The sequence below is a fragment of the Oreochromis aureus genome, linkage group 19, assembly GCF_013358895.1.
Source record: "Oreochromis aureus strain Israel breed Guangdong linkage group 19, ZZ_aureus, whole genome shotgun sequence".
NCBI lineage: Eukaryota > Metazoa > Chordata > Actinopteri > Cichliformes > Cichlidae > Oreochromis > Oreochromis aureus.
The window spans coordinates 8,656,656-8,677,915 of NC_052960.1; the positions used below are offsets into that span (position 1 = coordinate 8,656,656).

The 21,260-nt window shown below is 41.5% G+C and overlaps 1 protein-coding gene across 1 annotated transcript; it reads left to right on the forward strand.

Annotated features, from left to right (window-relative positions):
• Positions 1–1,680: 1,680 nt before the first annotated feature.
• dcaf5 (ddb1 and cul4 associated factor 5) lies at positions 1,681–21,260 on the forward strand. Its single transcript, XM_031733457.2, has 9 exons — positions 1,681–2,240; positions 3,285–3,428; positions 7,710–7,746; positions 7,875–8,014; positions 8,527–8,656; positions 11,789–12,002; positions 15,703–15,769; positions 16,523–16,650; positions 19,211–21,260. The coding sequence occupies exons 1-9, from the start codon at positions 2,033–2,035 to the stop codon at positions 20,543–20,545; spliced, it is 2,403 nt and encodes an 800-aa protein (XP_031589317.1). The 5' UTR covers positions 1,681–2,032; the 3' UTR covers positions 20,546–21,260.

The following is a 21,260-nucleotide window of genomic DNA, read 5'->3' on the forward strand; positions in this document are numbered from 1 at the left end:
CTCCAGAACGGATAAATTTAGAATAAGAATATGTGATTAAAAATTTTATGTCGTTAGCCCTACTTCTTAAGAGGAGCTATAAAAGGCTGCTACTGTATATAAGAATGTCCATGTAATAAAGCTTACGTGGACTTTCTGCGCCATCTTGTGGTACAAACTGGTATTAAACAAGTACCGTCCAGCCCTAGTTCAACTTTCCTCAATATCTTCAACACAATACGCAGATTTTTTCTGATTTAGCTTTGAATTCACAATAACTAGCTTTTTTTTAAATTATTGAACTTTTAATTGCAAAGCAGGAAAACAGCAGACAGAATTATTATAACAGAATTATAATAATCCAAACGAGATGCAACCAGAGCATGTACACGAATAGCAGAACTGTTAGCTGTAAGGGATGATCACAGCTGACAAATACTGCGTAGGTGGAAATAATGCAGAGAGAGCTATATTATTGATGTGTTTCAAAAAGGTGGGAAAAACGAGAGACACTTTTGTCACTGTTTATTTAATACAAACAACTATCTTAAGGCATCTACCATCTCAATCAAACCTGATAATTTTTATTAAAAGACCAACTACAGAATGAACAGAGGTGCTGTTTTCAACCTCTATAATAAACTCAAAACCAAGAGGTCATTACACTTCTTAAAAACGTGAAGATCTACATATCTGGTGAGGACCATGTGAATGAAAGCACAAGAATAAATTTGGTGATCTTTATTGCACCAGTCTGTTAGTAGCAATAGTGGAAGAAGTGCAAAGTGATACAAATACAAAGAACTACAGGGAGTGTGTGCATAAGAAATGGGAACAAATCCAGGAAAGACCTGGCACATTTGACCCTTCAGTTGATCCATCTACTGTTCACTGAAGCTTCGTCAGAAATGAGAAACGGTCTCGGTGGAAGGGTGGCTGTCAAGAAGCCATTCATAAGGAAGGAAAATAGGGAGGAAAAGCTGGGGTATGCCAATGATATATGCATGTGTTTCTAAAGCTCAGCTCCTCTACCAGAAGCTTGGGAGTCCTTCCCTAGGACTGCACTGTTCTTTACAGAGACCTGGAATCTGCTGGATCTATTTGTCCAACTTGGGGTTTACAGCTTCAAACACTCCTATTACCACTGAGACCACTTTGGACTTCACCTTCCACATACGCCAGTTGTTCAGTTTCCTGTACTTCTCTTTATAACCCTCTATTTTTCTCCTTCGTACTGAAGTTGCAGTCCGCTGGGATTGCCACGTCTATCACAGCTGCAATCTTCTGCTCCTTGTCAAGCATCACTGCATCTAGCTGGTTGGCCGGCAGCTGCTTGTCTATCTGGAATATAACTACAGAAAACTACACAGTTTTGATCTATAACAAGGTATTGCATGATAGATAGATACATAAATATACTTTGATATGATATGCAGGAAAAACAACTGGTTAACTGATCAATTTGGCAATAAGCAGAAAGTAATATACTTTATACCTATCTATACTTTATACCACACAGATAGATAAACCATCATAGTTTAAGAACCAGTATAAGAAGCACTAAAAAGTAAATATAAAGATCCTAATGAATTAATTTTATAGTAGACCTCTTTTGGAATTACATGCTTTGTTTGGAGTGTAACATTAGCATGAATTATTAACCTGTAATAAGAAAAATAATAATAATTAGCGTCATTTGTGCGTCACGTGGATTGCAAACTACAAGATTAAAATGGTACAACTTGAAAGAGGGTGGGTTAATGGTAAAATGTGAGCTGAATGGTGTGAATTAAAGGGACTGGAGTGCTGGCTGGTGGTGCCGAGTGACAGCCAGGGGGAGAGAGAGGTCCTCCTCCACCGGAGCAGGAAGCTGCTGCTGGGACTGGCGAGAAGACAGAGGAGGTGCGAAATAACGTCGACATCAGCAGGCAGCGGGGTATCCACCATAATGTAGACCCAACAGTGCGCCACATCTTCCCCACAGTGTGAGCAGATGTCCCGGGTGCAGTAGTGAAAACAAAAGCAGAGCGGGCCGTATTCGTGCACGGTGAAAATGAAGGAGCTGAAGGGCTGCGGTATGCGCTCCTCACTGGGCTTTCTGTCCCGCAGAGAGCTGACTGGGCAGCCGCTCCTGAAGGAGGAATTCCAGAGACGCAGGCTGGCAGGCTGCACCAGCCTCTACAAGAAGGATATGCTCGGACATTTCGGCTGTGTCAACGCCATTGAGTTCTCCAACAACGGCGGGGAATGGCTGGTGTCTGGTAAGTTGTCAAACCCCCCTCTTCTTCCTCTAGCTTGCACTGTTTTAATTTGTTAGCATGCTAACGCTAGCTAGCCAGGCAGTCAGCTGTAACCGTAGCCGATGCTAAGTTAGCCTAGCTTTTCTTGCTGGCTAGTGGGAGTCAAACAGTCAGAGGGGGCAGCAGCAGCAGCTGCCTCGGACCGGTCCCATCTTCTGTCAGTGCAGAAGATGACCCATGTGGCCTCTGAAGTGGACATTTTTCCCTCTCATGAGTCTAATCATGGCGACCTCATGGAAGCTGTTAGTGTCCTGAGAGGATTAAAAACAATCATCTGGCCTAGCGTGACAGCCTGTGGCTTGCCATTTTGAGTCTACAGTTTACATTGCACCGTGCGATTCCAGCATGTTAGCATGAGTCCGCCTTATGACACGCATCTATTTATCTGCCACAATAAAAAGTAAAAGATGCATGCAATACAAACTTGGCTAGAGTTAATTAGCATGTAAGGTTCTTGCATGAAATGCAAATCACTGGTGTTTTAGTCTTTCTGGTATGCAGGCGGTGATATAGAGACTTGAAGGGAGTTGGGAGACAAATGTATCTCATTGCAATCCTGTGAATAGGGATAAGGAAAATATTGTAACTGGGAAACACTGGTTCCAGGACAAGCAAGGTCCAGTCATGTTGTTAACTTCACATTCAGGTTTTCTCTGGCAAAATGTGATGAGTGTTAAGTTAAACGTAAATATGTAGTTCCTGTCTACTTAGTTGAGCACCCCAAACACTTTCTGTTGCAAGTCTCATTCACACACACATCTGTCACACACACATACATTGATACAACACTGCCATGTATGTCTAAGCATTTTGTTTGGTTTGCTAAACAACATATATAAAATATTTTTATTTTATCCAGTATTTTTGCTCAAATTTCTGTCACTATTCTGTTACTTGTTGCACTGAATTCACAAAGAGTTTCTTTCCCGAAAGCTGATTTATCTGCAACCCGTGAGAAAGCGTTGTTTTTAAAGTTTGGTCGTAATGCTCCATCTTTACTTGCAGGTGGAGATGACCGTCGGGTGCTTCTGTGGCACATGGAGAAAGCCATCCACGGCCGCTCCAAGCCTGTGAAGCTGAAGGGGGAGCACCTCTCTAACATCTTCTGTCTGGCCTTTGACAGCACCAACAAAAAAGTCTTCTCTGGTGGTAAGAAAAAGACAAATACTATCTGATCCCTGCTGGACGTAACTACTCTTTTTAACCTTTGAGCTGGAAGTGTTTGTGGGACATGTACAGCAAACAGAATTTAAAAAGTATTCAGACAGATAAAATGTTTAATAGGGACTTTGATGTGCGCTGTGGAAAAGCTGAGGTTGATTCATTGCACATGAACGATGTTGAGTATAAATAATAGATGGGGAAAAAAATTAGCTGCAGGAGTTGCTGAGTTATAATGTTTTGGGTACTGCTTGCTGTCTACAGTCTGGCTGCTATTCAAAAGAGTCCAGAGACTCTAAAGGGCTGTCAAGCTTTACTGAGCTATTATTTGAGAATAAACTAACAGTAGTATCTAACACACCCTTGAAAAGAAAGCTACAAGTGTGGTCAGAAGTTTACATCCACTCATTATGAGCATGAACTTCATGGTAATTTTGAGCTTTTAATGGTTTCTTTGAACTGTTCTTTACCTCAGTGAAATGATTGTACAGCATACATCTTACACTTACTGAAATCTTTTAATAAGTGGTGTTGAAAGTTCTACAATCACTGATCACGACTGACTACAACTAGTCGTTTGTCTTTGCCGCATGAAAAAGGATTTATTTCAGAGCACTCACTGGACTGACCAATACTCAGAACAATGTTAAAGTCCAAGGAACTCTGTGATGATCTAAGAAGGAGAACTGCAGATTTCTAAACAATCGTCAGTTCAAAAACTGAGCTTTACATCGCCTCCATCCAAAATGGACTTCTTCAGGCTTGAGTGAAATTAGCAGCTGCCCACATGGACAAGCCAAATGCCTTCTACAGAATAAAAGCACGGTATATTTGGACAATTAAAAGTGAGGCTTTGAAACCTGTGTAAAATACACCAGCTCTAAAGCACGATGGTGGTAGCATTATTCTCTGAGGCTGTTTTGCTCCTACTGGTAGTAGATTGCACAAAGGGAATTCTTCAACTTCACTTCAAATTAACAGCTAGTTGGTTGAAATCTGGGCACAATTGGTTGTTCCTACAGGATAATGATCCCTAAACATACATCGGAACTAGTTATGGAGTAAATTAAACATGCTAACATTAAACTTCTGGAATAACCATTCCAAGGTGTCTGTGCCAGGAATCCAACCAGTTAAAATGAACCTTACCAATTCTACCAAGGAGAGTGGTTAAATATCCAGCCAGAATTATACCAAAAGCTTTTTCATGGCTTCAGAAAGCATGTGGTTGAGGTGCAACTCGCACATTTAACAAATATTTTTAGCAGTGTTTGTACATAATTGAGTCTGTATGTATACTGACCCTGTGTGGACTGGAGAAAATTCAAATCAGTTTCAAATTTGTGCATCCATTTCTTGCTGTATGTATGTATGCTGTACAATCATTCCACCCTGAAAAAGGAACAGCTCAAAGAAACGACTTAAAGCTCAAAATTACCACGACATTCATACATGTGACTGTTTGATAACTTCTGTCCATAACTGTAGCTCATAGCTGGACTGGCCATCGGGCATACCGGGCATTTGCCCGGTGGGCCGCTGGCGACTTTTTTGTTTTTATGGGCCGATGGATTTTTTTTTTTTATTATTTTTTTTTTTTTTAGTAAGGGTATATATATATAATGAACGGTGTTGGATTGGCCAATTGGTCATGATTGACTCTGGGCTGGACCAATTACAGCCGAGGAGGCCGGATGCAGGGGTCGGCAACCCGCGGCTCCGGAGCCGCATGCGGCTCTTTAGTCCTTATAGTGCGGCTCCGCCTGGTTTGGGAAAATAAATTAGAAGTATTTAGCTGAAGTGTATTTTATTTATGTTAGTTCTTTTAAACTTGTAGTTCTAAATTGGAAGATTATTGTGATATTGAAATATAAAAATAAAATTATATTCTATTATTTTTTCATCGCTCAAAATAAGCGCCACACACTCGCGGAAGCCGGTGTACCCACCGAAACGCCGTGAATTTATCGAGACTTTCAACCCCAATTACGGATCTTCGGATCCACATTATGTCAGCAGCTGTTCTCCACCGTGAACTATGTTAAAGACAAACACCGTGAGTAAACTGACTTCGTATGAAGTCATGAACACGCTTTGAGCATCTCTTTATTGAGCACTTTTCACACACGGTTGCTGTGCGCATACAGTCGGCTGTAGCTTTTCAGCTCACAGCCCGACACACACCACCAACAACACAACAGCACAGATAGCGCAGACGCGTAAAGGCGGCGAGGCGTGATTGCGGGTGTCGCTCAGGTGCGTCCGCCTCCCCTGCAGCGGCGCTGCAGACCACGCCCCCGCAGACGATTAACCAGGTAAAATACATATTTAGGCAGAATTTTCCAAATATCTATTTTTCATTTTCAGCAGCATAGTGCTTTTTTCCAATTATTTTTTAAGAGTCAGGTCAAGGCTCCAACAGCCCAAAGGCGATATATAAGGAGGCGGCTGACAACAGTTTTTGTTTGCTACATGGATCATTTTAGTTCAGCTGGGTGTCTTTGCTTTTGTTATATTTCTTTAAGAGTTCAAAATGTGTTAATTACGTAAATAAAATGTAATTTTCTCTGTAGCACTTCATGGATTTCATAAGCAGCACACCTTAGTTGTTCACACAAAGCATAAAGATAAAAACAGTATATACAGTGTTATCTTCATTTTAGATTTCAAAAAGTATTTGCGGCTCCCAGTGTTTTCTTTTGCGTGGAAACCGGACCCAAGTGGCTCTTTGGGCGTAAAAGGTTGCAGACCCCTGTTATAGACGAACTACAGAAAATGGAGAACAAAAAAAGGAAAGGAGGTGTTTATGAAAATCTGTAATTTATTAATTTTAATATTAATTAATGATCATGTCTCACCTCTAGTGTTCTTGGTCTTAATTTAAGGTTTTTCCTATAGCGATTGACAGATCACGCGACTTTCGCGCATTGCATGCCGGGAACTCGAGGCAAAACAATCCAAGTACCGCATCAAATGCAAGCATTTGCAGCACCGCAAAACGTTCATTCTCCGGTTCCAATACCTTCTTGGTTTTTCTTTGCCGCACAAAAAAGGAATGTACAAAACTAAGGAGAACAATGCCGGTCCGTACAAAGACAGACTCGACGAAAAGGCAAAGAAAAGATATGAGGAAAAAATCAAAGGAGTGAAAGGGTCAGACCCTTACGAGCACACAGAGTGGACAAAAGACGTTAGCGTGCTGCCCAACTTTCACCACGCTCAGATTTATAATTATACGGTTCTTGGGTGAGTGCATACACTCATGAAGTTTTTAGTAACTTCAGGTCACTGCAACAAGCCCAGGTACAGTTTACCGACGGATGGGTACAGGACCTTGAAATAAACCGTGTAGAACGACCATCGTACAAACAAAGGTAAGTTTACCAGTCTCACAAATCGTCTTCATAAATACACATTCGTTAACCGTTTATTAATATAACCTTTGAGCTCAACGGTAATTAATTAGTAGTGGAAATAATTTCTGGTACGCATTACAGAAATGTAGCAGTGACAATAATATTGTATGCTGTAATCGCACTGGACAATTAGTGATACAAAACAACTGTTTTATCCTGTGAATAAAAGTATGTTTTTGTCAGTGTACCGTGGTAATAACAGAAGCGAAACGCAATATTGTGTCAGGACAATTCACTATTTATGCACAATAAACAAACAAGCATAGCGCGACAATTTCTGTACAGCCCAGACTTGCTTGTAACCTATATCACCAATTATGTTAAGAAAAGTGACGTATTAACTACTACAAAACACTGACCTTTGTGGGAATGCTTGGAGCAGACTAACATGTGAGCTGGAGTGTTCTGGGACGTTATATTTGGTATATCCAGACCATCCGTCGGCTCTTACTTCAGAAACATGGCTTAAAAATTTCTCTTCAACGATGTAATCCGATAAAAAAAAAAACGATCTCTTTACCCGTCGGCTTCCCGTGGCTGTCATGCGACCGGCTATTGCAGTTAATAATACAACAGCTTCTTGCCATTTTTTGTGTTTCTTTTTATCACTGTGTAACTGAGTTCAATTGAAAGCCTGCGTGCGCTAGTACCTCTTGCCTCAAGTTCCCAGAATCCTTTGCGGTTTTACCGCTGAATGACGTCACATTTTCAATCTCTATCCTGGTGGGCCGGTCTCCAGTCAAAATGCCCGGGCCGATTTTTTGTCCCAGTCCAGCCCTGCTGTAGCTTGAAGTTTAAAATGTGTCCTTTTCCTTCACCTTGTAACCTGCTTTATGTGTTTGTTGTTGAACAGGAAATGATGAACAGGTGATTCTTCACGATGTGGAGAGGTGGGTAAAATGACCCTTGTTACTGTAGTATCAAAATGTTTTGATGAGCTCGTAGCCATCATGAAAAGGTCAGCGATTTAACTGCGCTAACAAAATGATTAACGCTTGACTGATTGCTGCTTCTGCAGGAGGGAAACTCTGAACGTGTTCCTGCATATCGATGCTGTGTACAGCTTGTCCGTCAGCCCGGTCAATGACAATGTGTTTGCCAGCTCATCCGATGACGGACGGGTGCTTATTTGGGACACTCGCGAACCGCCTCATGGAGGTAAGAGGAGTCGAATTAGATGATGAATAAGTTTGTATAGATCAGTTTGAATCCTCATGCATTTTGCACATTGGAGGTTTCAGACACCGATCTCTTTTGTTTGCTGTCATGGTTGTAATTGATAAAGCTGCTAATATCCAGTCACACGGTGTATTTTAAGTGTGTGTGTGTGTGATGGGTCTTGGTGAGACTTGTTGATATTTTTACAAATGCAGTGGATCATCTTGCATGACGTCTCCATCCTGCTATTTTAGAAGCCTTCCTTGTGACCAAGTTGGCCTGATAATACATTTAGCAACATTGGGCTTCCTTTTCTGCCTGCAGGCTTTTTTTGTCGCCTGCTGTAGTCCAAATAAATGTTTTTGCGTTCCTCTCATGATGGAGCCGATCATAATTTCCACTGTATGCGGAAAGCCCTGTGCTGCTATTTGAGTGATTGAGTGTGATTGTTTGAAATGTAACATTCCTTTATTAAAAACTGCTGTGAATATGAAAATCTTCTCTCCCTGTAGAGCCCTTCTGCTTGGCCAGCTACCCCTCAGCCTTCCACAGTGTAATGTTTAACCCCGTGGAGCCCAGATTGCTCGCCACGGCCAATTCCAAGGAGGGTGTTGGATTGTGGGACATCCGCAAGCCGCGCAGGTCAGACGTGTTTCTCTTTTTCTTTAAGAGATGATTAACTTTTGTTCTTCTTGAAGAATAAATTGACTCAGCAGTGGAAATTATTATGATGTTGAAGCATAAAAATAAGATGGCGTCTGCTTGTATTTTATCCGTTGTAGTAAGGAGAACCTTTCATGCAGTAAAACTTTTTTCCTGAAATGGAAAAAACCTGAAACTAGATTTATTAAAAAAAAAAAAAAAAAATCTTTGTGGTTTCACATAAAGCAGTCTAAACCAGAAAATTATTAGGTAACAGGTTTACCTGACAGTCTCCACCAGATGGCGCTGTAACATCACCATTAAACTAACACCTGCTTTTCCTCTTCCAATAGCACAACTGTATGGTGGCCCTGAGAGGCCAAACTGACTCAAACTTAAGAAAACACCAGCAAATAAAAAAACGCTGCAAAAATAAAAACCAAGTGACAAGCTACCAGTAAACATAAGTGTCTTAATTCATATAGAATGGATATCAGAGGCTCAAAGAAGCTAATTTTTGCTAAATGGGGCTTAGAAGGCAGTTGATACAAACACATAACATCCTTACAATATATGGTGTAACACTATAGATAAACTTACCTCAAAATATATAAAGCATATTAAGATCTACAGCAATAACATGCAACAAACAGCTATACTATTAATCCAAAATACACCAAGTTTCATATAACTGAAGAAAAAAAAATAGCGACATTTATTTTTAGGTATGGGTCCAAACTACGCAGTGTTCATTAAGGATGTTGTTGTTTTAATGCTTTGTATCTTGTTCTGTTTAATATGAACAAGCACCTAAAAGTAGTCAGTGATCACTGTCAGCCTCACTGGGTTTTTATTACCGCTGTTCATCTGCAGCACGTTTTAAAGCTCAGTTTTTAAAACCTTAGGATGTAGTTACAGCCCAGGGCTCATTGCTCGCCAGACACCAGATATTTAAACGGGTCAGAAAAGAATCACTCTGAGGATAACAAAGATTTGAATGCAACAGGAATTTTATATAGCGAGTAATGCTAGCATTCACAACCTGTCTACATTTTTCAGCACCTCCTGTTTATGGCAGTAATTATCCATAAAATCGTGCTTTTACAGCGTTTTTCTATTTGCTGGTGTGTTTTTTGTTTGTTTGTTTTCAAGTTGCAGTTCGTTTGGCCTCTCAGGGCCACTGTAGGACTCTCCTCCCACTGCAGGAAAAACAAAAACAAATGTTTGCATCAATAAAAATGTGTCTGTGAAAACACTGAACTGAATGGCGCTGAGTGTGAGTTTAGACATACTTGGGATTTTAGCGCAGAAATGATGGCCAGTAAAAGTAAACACTGAGTCATTTCTCCCCCACCGGTGTTGGCTCTGCTTCTCTGCAGTGAGGGGGATGTTTAGAGACGCTCCTTAGAAATGTCCTCAGTTCACTATCAAGTTTAAAAATAGCTTCCAGCTGAAAGGTGTTTCATGAAATATTTAATTTACTTAGCCAGAGTAATTTAACAGTCTCCCCTTGGCTAAAGGGCGGACTTGCTTCCTAATGATGTCATTTTCATCGAGATCATGATGTACAGTAATGTGCAAAAGTCCTGAGCCACCCTCATTCTTTATATTTTGCTTCCAAGGAGACAGACTTTCTTATAATTTCTAAAGTGGTTTTTAGCTGTAGATCTCCAAACTTTCTCAAGTTTTTCAAAGTTTTTCTTTTTGGCTGCTTTTTCACTCATTTTCAGTCCAGTCATTGTATGTGACCATTTTCAGAATAATGTTTTCACCCATCTAAAAATGCACCTAACTCGAGGGATGAATCGTTTTTGTGTACACAGACAACTTAGCAATGTGCCAATTTTAAATTGTATCTTTAACTAGCAGCCTGTCATAAAAACACAGCAGTTGCTCCCATTTGCCAAAGATAACAAAGTTTGAGAGACATAAAATAGTATTTTTGCACCAACTAGGCGATTTCCAAAGAGCTACTAGCTGAAAACTTTCCATATGTCTTCATTGTGTCCAGTATGTCCTTAAAAAATAACAGCATTAGACAGTTGGAGGACAAAAGAAGTGGCAGCCCTTAGGAAAAAAAACCACACACAGCAGATGAATAACATGTGAAGTCATGTCCTTAACAAAAAGGAAACTTTTCAGTAAAGACTCCAGGCCTGAGACATGTATCTGACCCTTCAGTTGATTGATCTTTTTGCTTAAAGCCCCAGTAGACATGGAGTGAGTGAAAGGATGGATGGCAAGAAGCCGTTCTTAATGAAGGGAAATGAGGACAAAAGGCTGAGATCTGCTAAATTACACAAGAACTGGATTGAAAATCAGTGGCAACAGTTCTTATGGAGTGATGGATCCAAGTTTAACGTTTTCTTTTATACAAAAACACACAGTGGAGCATTATCAGTCAGTGGCCTCTCCAGAGACTGAACCTCAACATTATTGAAGTTTTGGATCATCTAAAGGCATCCAAACATCCACAGAAGAGCTTTGAGAGCTCTTCCCAAAGGCTATAAAGAATTACAAGAAAGCTTGACTATGAGAGTTCAGGCTGTGTTGAATAAAGGTTTTTATCCCAAATATGGACTTTCAAGCTTATTAGAATTGTACAAATGCAGTTTTTGACTTACATACTGTATTTTCATGTATATTTGCAAATGTTTGACTAAGTCACTGCACCCGTTTCCCATTTTCTTAGCAAGGTATAAAGAATTTACTCAAGTCTTGCACAGAACTGTATCTTTCTCTCGCTGTTTTCTCCTGGGGAGTTCTTTCAAAGGTGCCAAAGTATGTGGAAAAGTATGAAGATCAGTACTTAGAAATTGTGTAATGCTGTTTTTAGTAAACTTTCACAACATGTTAAAGTTAAACCACAAGAAAAAGGCATGCTATTCATCTGTCTGAATAATGGCTCATCAGCACTGTTGTTTCTCTTAAATAAATACTTAAATATTTTGGCTCTCATTATTGGAACTACAAGATATTTATTTTGGGATTACTTATGTAGTGAAAATCACCTTGTTTTATTCTCATCTGGTTGTTTAAAAAAAGTGGTTACCTAAATATTCTTGCTGTCTTCTTTGTAGTACTGTGAACAATGAGACGGGTATTATCATTTCTCTCCTCTCGCCCTCTCAGCTCGCTGCTCCGTTATGGAGGCAGTATGTCCCTGCAGAGCGCCATGAGTGTTCGCTTCAACAGCACCGGCACCCAGCTGCTGGCTCTGCGGCGCCGCCTGCCGCCGGTCCTCTACGAGCTGCACTCCCGGCTTCCCAGCTTCCAGTTCGATAACCAGGGCTACTTCAACTCCTGCACCATGAAGAGCTGCTGCTTCGCCGGGGACAAGGATCAGGTCGGTAAAAAGATCGTATGTGTTTACCGACCTGTGTTTTAAATGATTCACAGGACAGCTGATGTTCTTCATTTAAATGTACATGTGCAGCAGTGTTAAAACAAAAAATCTCAAGAGTGGAATTTAGCTCCTAAAACAACAAGCACATACGAAACATAGAACAGTGATTGTTTTAACTGACTTTGTGGATACCTCAAATGAAATTTAAGGAGAGTATTTGGAGAGTGTGGGCTTATTAGACACAATAAAAATAGAAGAATATATTAGTTCCTTCTGTGAAACTGGGACCTTTGAGTGCTGGAGGAGCACCAGAAGCCTCTGGCCTCAGTCACTGATCCTCCTGTTGGTCCTCTTCAGACATGACATCAGCCTCTAGTCATGTTTATTACGTTAACATTTGCCTTTGGTGTCAGTTAGGCTCAGAAAGGCTTAAAAAAGATCTGAAGGTAGTTCAAAGAGTGCAGAATCGGGTCAGGACAGCACAATAAGGTTTGAATTTGCTCAGCTGCTGATGGAATGGAATTTCTTTAACACCTACACAGCAGTCGTGAACTTTTCTAGACATTAATTGATGAAGGCACATGTGAGGAGGCAAATTTCCAACCCAGTCAAGTCTGATATCTAACAGTCTTTGACCTGCTAGCTCCTTAATACAAAGACTGAATTCTGATTTGCACAGATGTGAGATCAGTGCAATCACAGCTTGTAAGTGTATTTCTTGTGTCCTGCTTCAACCCCCTGCATTCAGACAACAATGTTGCCTAAATTGTTTGATTTTTGACCAGCGAGAATGCATCTGACAGGAACTGTTTCCTGCTCTGTGTCAAAATGCAAGAAGAAAAAAAAGACTTTGGACAGTCTTCCTGCCTCTTTCTGATATTTTCCAGAGTTCATTAGTGGACTCATTAATCTAGAATTTGCAGAGTTCCAGATAATATTTTAAGATGATTCATTTTAATTGAACTATTCTCAAAATTTACTGCTAAAATCGACCTTTCACTTTATTGGAAAACCATAACATGTGCAGTAATAACATGTATTAAATGACCTGCTCGTCAGTTTGTAGCATTTTGCAGGTTTCAGATATGTTTAATTTGTAATCAGGGATGTAACGACTTTCAAATTGTCAGGTGTACATTCACATAATCATGACCTGAGCTGTACTAACCTGTTTGTACAGCAGCTGTTCTGGGCCTGTTTAATCACAAATCATTTCCCTGTGTTTAATGTTTAGCAGGTTTTCATGAAAACTTACTTGCTGACTTGTTTGACATAAACAAAGCAGAAGGCATCTTGCAAAGGGTTATTATATACACAGCGAGCCATCTGTGTAGCTATTTTTTGCCGTAATCGGGTTATCTTTTCTTTTTTTTTTTCCAGGAAAAGCACTGCATCATAATTACATTGATATTTTAAAACTGAGTTTACTGAGCCGCTGAGTATTTTGAGATGCTGTGTGAGTGCAGTTTGAGAATTTCCCAAGCCAAGTAGTATACTCTCGGCTTCTTGTACTAGGTGTACTAATTACATTATGGATGTTGTAGGAAAATGAGAAGAAGTGGTATAAGAAACCAAGCAACTGACCGGATGTGATGGAGGTTTGACCAAATGTAGCAGCTGTAACCAAGTAGCTCTTTTTTCACACAGGCTCTGCATGTAATAGAGGATTTTCTCAGAATAGTGTGAGAGCAGAAGAGCTGAGTGGTGACTTGCTGCATGAAGCTGATAGAAGGGAAAGAGGGGAGTTAGTTTTGGGCACAACATTCCTTTCCTGATGTGTCCTCTGGGAATGAGAGGCAAAGCACACAGGTGCTGAGCTAAAAATGTGTCCATGACCAGCAGCTAAACTAATCTCACAGTCTCAGCCTCAGGCATAATTACTTTTCATCCCTGATGATCATTTTATGTAGGATTTCTCTTAGATGAAGACACAGGACATGGGTTTTCTAAAAGCATGCATATAATGTTGGAGAAGAACTGTGTAAAAACAGTGTGCAGTAAAACCTTGTGAAGAAAAATGCACCGGCGCAGACCAGCAGAATGTTTACAGAAGGAAATTGAAGACATTCATTTAAAGTCATTTGCTGATGAAACACCACAAAAATATTCCACAGTTTGACAGACTGTAAGGAGCAGATGACGATGCCTTAAAGCGCATGTGAATTATTTTATCAGAGAAGAATTTGCCTCCACTTGTAAAATGGGGCTTGAAAGACATTCCCATTAAATAAAAATCTGCTAAAAGAAATACAAAGATGTAGATTTTGTTTTTTTGATTCTTTGAACACTGCTGCTGGTTACATAAATGGGGTAACATCTGCATCTGCAAAATATGCATTCACTGGCTGCTTTATAAGCTGTTTGTTCATGCAAAAATCAGCCAAATCTACTGTCTGCAAGTTAATGCATTTAGGCTTGTAACCATGGTCAAGATGACCTGCTGAAGTTTAAAGTGAGCATCAAAATGGGGTAGAAAGGTGATTTAAGTAACTCTGAACTTGGTGCTGTTGTTGGTGCCAGACTGGTGTGAATACTTCAGAAACTGCTGATGTACTGGGATTTTCCCACACACCCATTTTCAGGATTTATAGAGAACGGTCTGAAAATGAGGAAATATCCAGTGAGCATCTGTTCTCTGGATGAAAGTGCATTGTTGATGCCATAGGTCAGAGGAGAATGTCCCAATTGCTAAAGGCAACAGTAACTCAAATAACCAGTCATTACAACCAACATCTGCAGAAGAGCATCTCTGAATCAACATCCCATAAAACCTTGAAACAGACGGCTTACATCAGCAGAAGACCACACCGGGTTTCACTCCTCTCAGCTCAGCACAGGAAACTGAGGATTTAATTCATACTGACTCAACACAATTGGACAAGAGAAGATTGGAGCAATGTTGCCAGGTCTGAGGCTCAATTTCTGCTGCGTCGTTCAGAGGTTAGGGTCAGAATTTGGCATAAACAACATGAAAACATCTTTCCTTCCTGCCTTGAATCATCGGTTTAGGCTGGTTGTGAGGATGATTAAATGCCACATCCTACCTGAGTATTGTTGTGGATCACGGCCATTCCTCTATGAAGGCTGTTTCCAGCAGGATAATGTGACTTGTCACATAGCTGAAATCATCTGAAACAGGTTTTTTGAACATTACAAAGAGCTCACTCTACACAAGTCCCTTTCTTTTGTTTTTTTTTGTTACAACTCTAAAGTCTGGTTAATATCACCAGGACATATAATGCAGTGGATATGCTAGCTGTAAACGGGTTTTAACCATAAAGTAATTCTTCTTTCTAGTCTTTCCTTCTTCATGCTGTTTTAAACCATACGTATAAGAACATAGAGCACCCCCACCCCGACTCTTTCAAAGCCTACCTTAAGCGACAAGTTCAAGTGGAACCATCTGTTCCCAAAATCCAACAACAGTCAAGACGGGCAGCAGGAGCTCTGTTGGGGTCAGACTGTCGTGTCGTGCGAAGGCGGGGTTTGATCGCACATTATGAGACACGGTGTCGCGATAAGATCGGTTGTTTTTGTGTTACGTATTGCCCAACCACCCAAATTCCCCATGGTTCATTTCTCCCAGCATACATACGCATGTGAGCAATTTCCTCTTTTTAGGTAAATGGAAAGTTTAAGTCATACAGAATGGAGCAGATTACAATCTAAACATCCTTTTGTTTTCCCCTTTTTCCTTCAGTACATCTTGTCTGGGTCAGACGACTTCAACCTCTACATGTGGAAAATCCCAAAGGATCCAGAAGCAGGTGAGTTATTGGATCTAACTGCACCGATGGCATATTTATGTGGCTTTGTGGTGATATGTTGAGCAAGATTTATTTCATTTTTGACATTTCGGTGCAACAAAAGAAGTGAAATGATTTGATAATCTATATCCCAGTGTGAGATTGTCTTCTGTCTAGTCTGCACATTAAGCCTGACAACTTTTTGCATTTGGAGACCTCATCAGGGCAGACTGTGGTTAACCCCTTAGCTCATTTGGTTATAATAGACTTTCCAGGCACGAGTAACTACAGAAAAACCTGTAGCGAAGCTTCAATGCAATGTCAAATTAACGTTGAATGTTTCCACCTCCTCACATGAACTAAAAACAATTTAGAAATTACTGCTCGATATATTCTTACAGTGAAAATGCCTCGGATATAATTACTCCAGGAGGAAAATCCCCAGAAATGCAGCAATCCAAGAATGTGGTATTTGTAGCTCTGTAGCACCACCTGCCATATTTATGACTTTCACTTTTCAAGGAGTTACTCACACTCGAAATATGCACACAGAGCCTTTTTGTTTGTCAGGCTAATGGTATATTATAAGGATTAGAACTGCTATATTTCACAGTCTGCATTTTCTGCCTCAGGAGATCAAGAATCAGGCTGAATTGCTGTATAACCGAATGTTTTTCTTCTTTAACGAGTCCCTGTTGTAGTCTTCCATTTCTGTCGCTCTGAACGGATGTGTTTTGTCTGCCGGTAACACGTTAACAAAGCTTTTCTTTTAAGGAGGCCCTGGTCGTGTTGTTAACGGAGCTTTCATGGTCCTGAAGGGTCACCGCTCCATAGTCAACCAGGTCCGCTTCAACCCTCACACATACATGATCTGCTCCTCCGGTGTGGAGAAAGTCATCAAGGTAAGTAAAGGAATCTTTATACTGTGATGTTTGTTTTCTGACTTTACTAACTGCATTTGAGAAATGTTTGCTGCAGACACTAAAAGATTCTGACCAGGCTGTAAATATAAAATAAAACGGGCAGTTTAACAGGGAATCTCTTGGGATTGACTCGCTCTTTGAGTCCACCTCAAATGGTCATTTGAGGAACTGCAGTTTTTGGCGTCAGCTCTTCTTTCGGGCTTCGTGTTGGTACACAGATGTGTCTCTTTCCACTTTCTGCAGCATCAGGGTGACGAGCCGTTAGAGAAATGATCCTGTTAGTGGACTGTCCCAACATCCGAGTCTCAGCATCATCTGTTGTTTGGACAGCAAACGTCCCCTTAAGTGAGACATTGATCTCCAATGACACCACTGAGTAACTGACTGAGCTCTAACGTCCCGCTTGTGCAGTGGGGATTGAAAATGGATGGATTTCCCCGATCACTATTGTCGACTGAAGCAGATGATGTTGGGCAGTGTTCATAAAGTGGGTCATGAAAGATGTGAGAGGTTCTACAGATACAGTATTTCTGAAACCAGAGCCAGGCTATATTATGAGATACAACAAGGCTTTCTAAAATCTTTGCAGTTTAAGGCAGCTAAAGGTTGTGTAAGCGTTCAAATAAACACTTATTATTACTAAACCCTTCACTTGAGCTCAAGCTCGATTAAGCTGCAGTATCAGTTAAATATTGCAGTTAAAATTAAAAAAACTGAGGCTTCTCCTTAAGTTCTCTCAGTCTGCTGAAGCCATTAGTTTTCTTCTGTGGACCACATCGAATCTGGTTGTCTGCAAATAGTGAATCATTTGGCACAGCATGATTTTATAATATTAGAATTAGAGCTGCGTTTCTGTATTATCTTATGAGAAAATATGCTGCTCATGTTCTCTGTAAACCAGGCAAGCAGTATTTGAAGTTTGCTTCATGTCTCAAAGTTAATAACACAGCTTTGCATCATCAGTTTGCCTCTCCCCATAGAAGTGGTTGTTTTATCCTCTCTGTTTGTGTCTGTAAGTGGTCCACATCCTTGGATGTGTGTTTCTTAAAAAATGCTAAAATGAGAGGAGATGGGGTTGTAAACATGCAGTACTCTGCAATAATCTTGAGCTACGCCTCATTTCTTTATAATCTGCTTTGAAAATGGTTGCAGCAACTTATTTAAACATGTGCAAACATTCACCGAAACAAAACATATAAGGTAAATTAGAAAGTGAAAGAGTGAATATTTGGTATGACAACCTTTTATTCTTCAGCACAGCGTGAACTCTCTTTGGCAGCTTTCTTGTAATTTAAGAATCTTCAGGAATAGTTCTCCAGGCTTCTTGAAAGACATTCAGCGCTCTTCTTTAAATGTAAAATGTTTTACGTTATTTTTGACACTACCTCCCAACACCACTGTAACCCCAAACAATACAATTGCACATACAATTATTTCAATTTAAAACAGACGTCTCGCTAAGTTGCCTGTTATGTGCAGACCCAATGCTGAGTCATCCCTTGAGCTAGGTGCAATATTTCTGCATGAATGATTCAGAGGTCAGTGTTAAGTAGCTTGACAAAAACAAACAAACAAACAAAAATCCTCTGAAAATAGTTTGGTGTCGGAACTGGAGTGAAAAAGCAGGCAAAACCTAGAAAGGCCTTCAGATATCCTGGAAAACTGTTGCTCAGAACCACTTTAAATGTTTCAGGAACGTTTGGCTGCTTGGAAGCAAAATATAAAGAAATGAGGAGTGGCTCAAGACATTTGCACAGTACTGTACTAATGTTAGAAGTTATACCTGTGCATGATAATAAGCAGAGTGCTAGCATACAACATAGCCTAGCTGAACTCTAAGCTTTTTGTATTTGTTTATATATTTGTATATTATATAAATGTATAAACGATCGTGGCTCAACAGTTGGCAGTTCGTCTTGTAATCAGAAGGTTGCCGGTTCGAGCCCCGGCTCCGACAGTCTCGGTCGTTGTATCCTTGGGCAAGACACTTCACCCGTTGCCTACTGGTGGTGGTCAGAGGGCCCGGTGGCGCCAGTGTCCGGCAGCCTCGCCTCTGTCAGTGCGCCCCAGGGCGGCTGTGGCTACAATGTAGCTTGCCATCACCAGTGTGTGAATGTGTGTGTGAATGTGTGTGTGAATGGGTGGATGACTGAATGTAGTGTAAAGCGCTTTAGGGTCCATAGGGACTAAGTAAAGTGCTATACAAATACAGGCCATTTACCATTTTAACATTTACAAAAATTAAAAATGGCTTCTTCGGTTTAAGAAATTCTGTCATTGATGGTGACAAAATCCAGCTTCTCTTTTTTTGTTATTTTGGTTACACAAACTTGTACGTCACTGCACTGAGTGGAAGTCGATACAGGTACAGGTGTAATAACCTGATCCTGGCTCACTCTTCCTACTCCTCACTTTCTCTCTGTCATCTCAAATGTTTTTGTGTGGGTTTTTTTTTTTAACTGCATCTTTCCCTTTTCCTTCCTTCTACTTCACCCTCCACTGACCCACCTTTACCCTTTTATGTTTCTGCCCATCTTAGGTGTGGAGTCCCTACCAGCAGCCTGACAGTCTGGGAGATCTGGAGGGTCGTGTGGAGGACAAATCCCGCAGCCTCTACACTCATGAGGAGTACATCACCCTGGTGCTCAACAGCGGCAGCGGTCTGTCCCACGATTATGTCAGCCAGTCTATCCAGGAGGATCCCCGCATGATGGCTTTCTTCGACTCATTGGTGCGTCGGGAGATTGAGGGCTGGAGCTCAGACTCTGACACTGACCTAAGTGAGGAGGCCATCATGCAGCTCCACGCCAGGGGACGCCGCTCCACACGAACCACACCAACCGCTCCTACTGCTGCCTCTGCTGCGGGTCACCACAGCGACTCTGATAACTCCTCCTCCTCCTCCCTGGCTGGACCTGATGCTTCAGGAGCGGAAGAGCAAGCCGGAGATGAGGGGGAGGAACGACCCAGGAGACGAAGCAGACATCAGCGCCATCAATCTGGCTTCCTGGTGAATGAGGACTCAGACTCCAGCGAATTTTGGCTCGACCCAATGCCCCGTCCTCGATCCCCAAGCCCCAGGGACAACTCCACGATTTCCAGTCCCACCTCCTCTCCCTCGCTTCCCGCTGGAGCCTCTAGCTCTTCCACATCCACTTCCAGTTCCAGCAGCGACGACGAGGAGCGCCGTAGCGCTGTGAGGCGGCGTAACGTCATGAGGCGCAGACGCATGCATGTTGTCTCTAGAGCTGGGGATCGTCCCGAGTCCGTACAAGCTCTCTTTTCCGCCATCGACTCTTGCAGTTACCCATCAATCGCCATCGATGACCTGTCTTCCTCCTCGTCAGGCGAGGAACAAAACTCCCTCGAAATCAAGCCCCGAACCGACGGCGCCACAGATGAGGAAAAATGTCTGAGCCCTTCTGACTTTGTGTGTCTGAGCCCAGTAATGTCTCCGGAGAGCCAAGAGAATGAGGAAGGGAGTGACAGGACTGAGCTGGAAAGACATCCAGCTGCATCTCCTCAGTCACTGGATGGATGCAGGACTGAAGGGAGGGCTGCTACAGAGCCAGTTTTAGACAGCTCTGATAGCGGAGAAGCGTTTGGCAGCTCACCGGCTGTTGACAGCACCTCCCAGAGCCGATGCACCCCCGGAGTGAACGGGCAGCACCGGACTGTGGCACCAACGGGAGAGTACACAACTGAGGGCCCACATGTTGCCTCAGATCCAGAGGAAGAGACTGGCATTCCACCTGAAGACAAGCGGCCACAGAGAGAAAAAGTCCCCGCACTGAGTGCTCTAAAGCGGACTCACGTGGGATCAGACGAAGCAGAGTCGGCCTCATCGCCCTCAGAAAAGAAGCTAAAAACATAGTGATGCTTTCTCGCCCTGGAAAGAAACTGTTAAGAGACTTCGTTTAGGAAGTGGGTTTTCTATGCGTTTTTACAACTCAGCTTTTCTCCTTTTTTTTTTTCTTTTTTTTTGTCTTGTCATGTGACACACACTAACTGCTTACGAGCAGGAGGCGCTTGGAAGCTAAAAAAAAACCCGACTGATTCGTTTTTTGTTTGAGAACAAATCAGTCAGACGTTGTCGTCATTCTTCAGGTCAAACCACAGATGACATTAAGAGATGTATAACATAAGCGTAATATTGTTGATAACAGTGAGACGTGTTTAAGTGAGACGCACTTATTTTCATGCATCATCAGTGTTTCTTTCTCAAGCTCTGGATGTTGCACAAAGCTCCACCCTGGATTTGGAGCTCTTCCAACCATAACAACAAAACGGTCTTTTGTAGGACAAAAGCTTGGCGGAATTTTAATTTCTATGATTTCACACTGAGTGTAAATCTGGTTAGGTTTATTCTCATTTTTAAGTGATTCTCGGCTCAGACTGCTTCAGGGGGGCCTGAAGAATTGACTGCCTCCATAGAAATCCTGAGGAGCACCGTTTGTATAAGCTGTGTATTGAAATGATGCTTTCATTGTCTCAACCAGCTGTTCGTGGTCTCATTATCCAGCCCCTGGGTACCATTACAAGCCAGCTCGCTTTTGTTTTCTTGCAATTAAAGAATAATTTGTTCTCTA

What these genes read in the sequence shown, in the direction of transcription:
- dcaf5 (XM_031733457.2), top strand. Translation starts at nt 2,033, where the DNA reads ATGAAGGAGCTGAAGGGCTGCGGTATGCGCTCCTCACTGGGCTTTCTG. An exon ending in CCCAAAGGATCCAGAAGCAG is followed by an intron (nt 15,770 to 16,522) that starts GTGAGTTATTGG and finishes TTTTCTTTTAAG; the next exon opens with GAGGCCCTGGTCGTGTTGTT. An exon ending in GTGTGGAGAAAGTCATCAAG is followed by an intron (nt 16,651 to 19,210) that starts GTAAGTAAAGGA and finishes TGCCCATCTTAG; the next exon opens with GTGTGGAGTCCCTACCAGCA.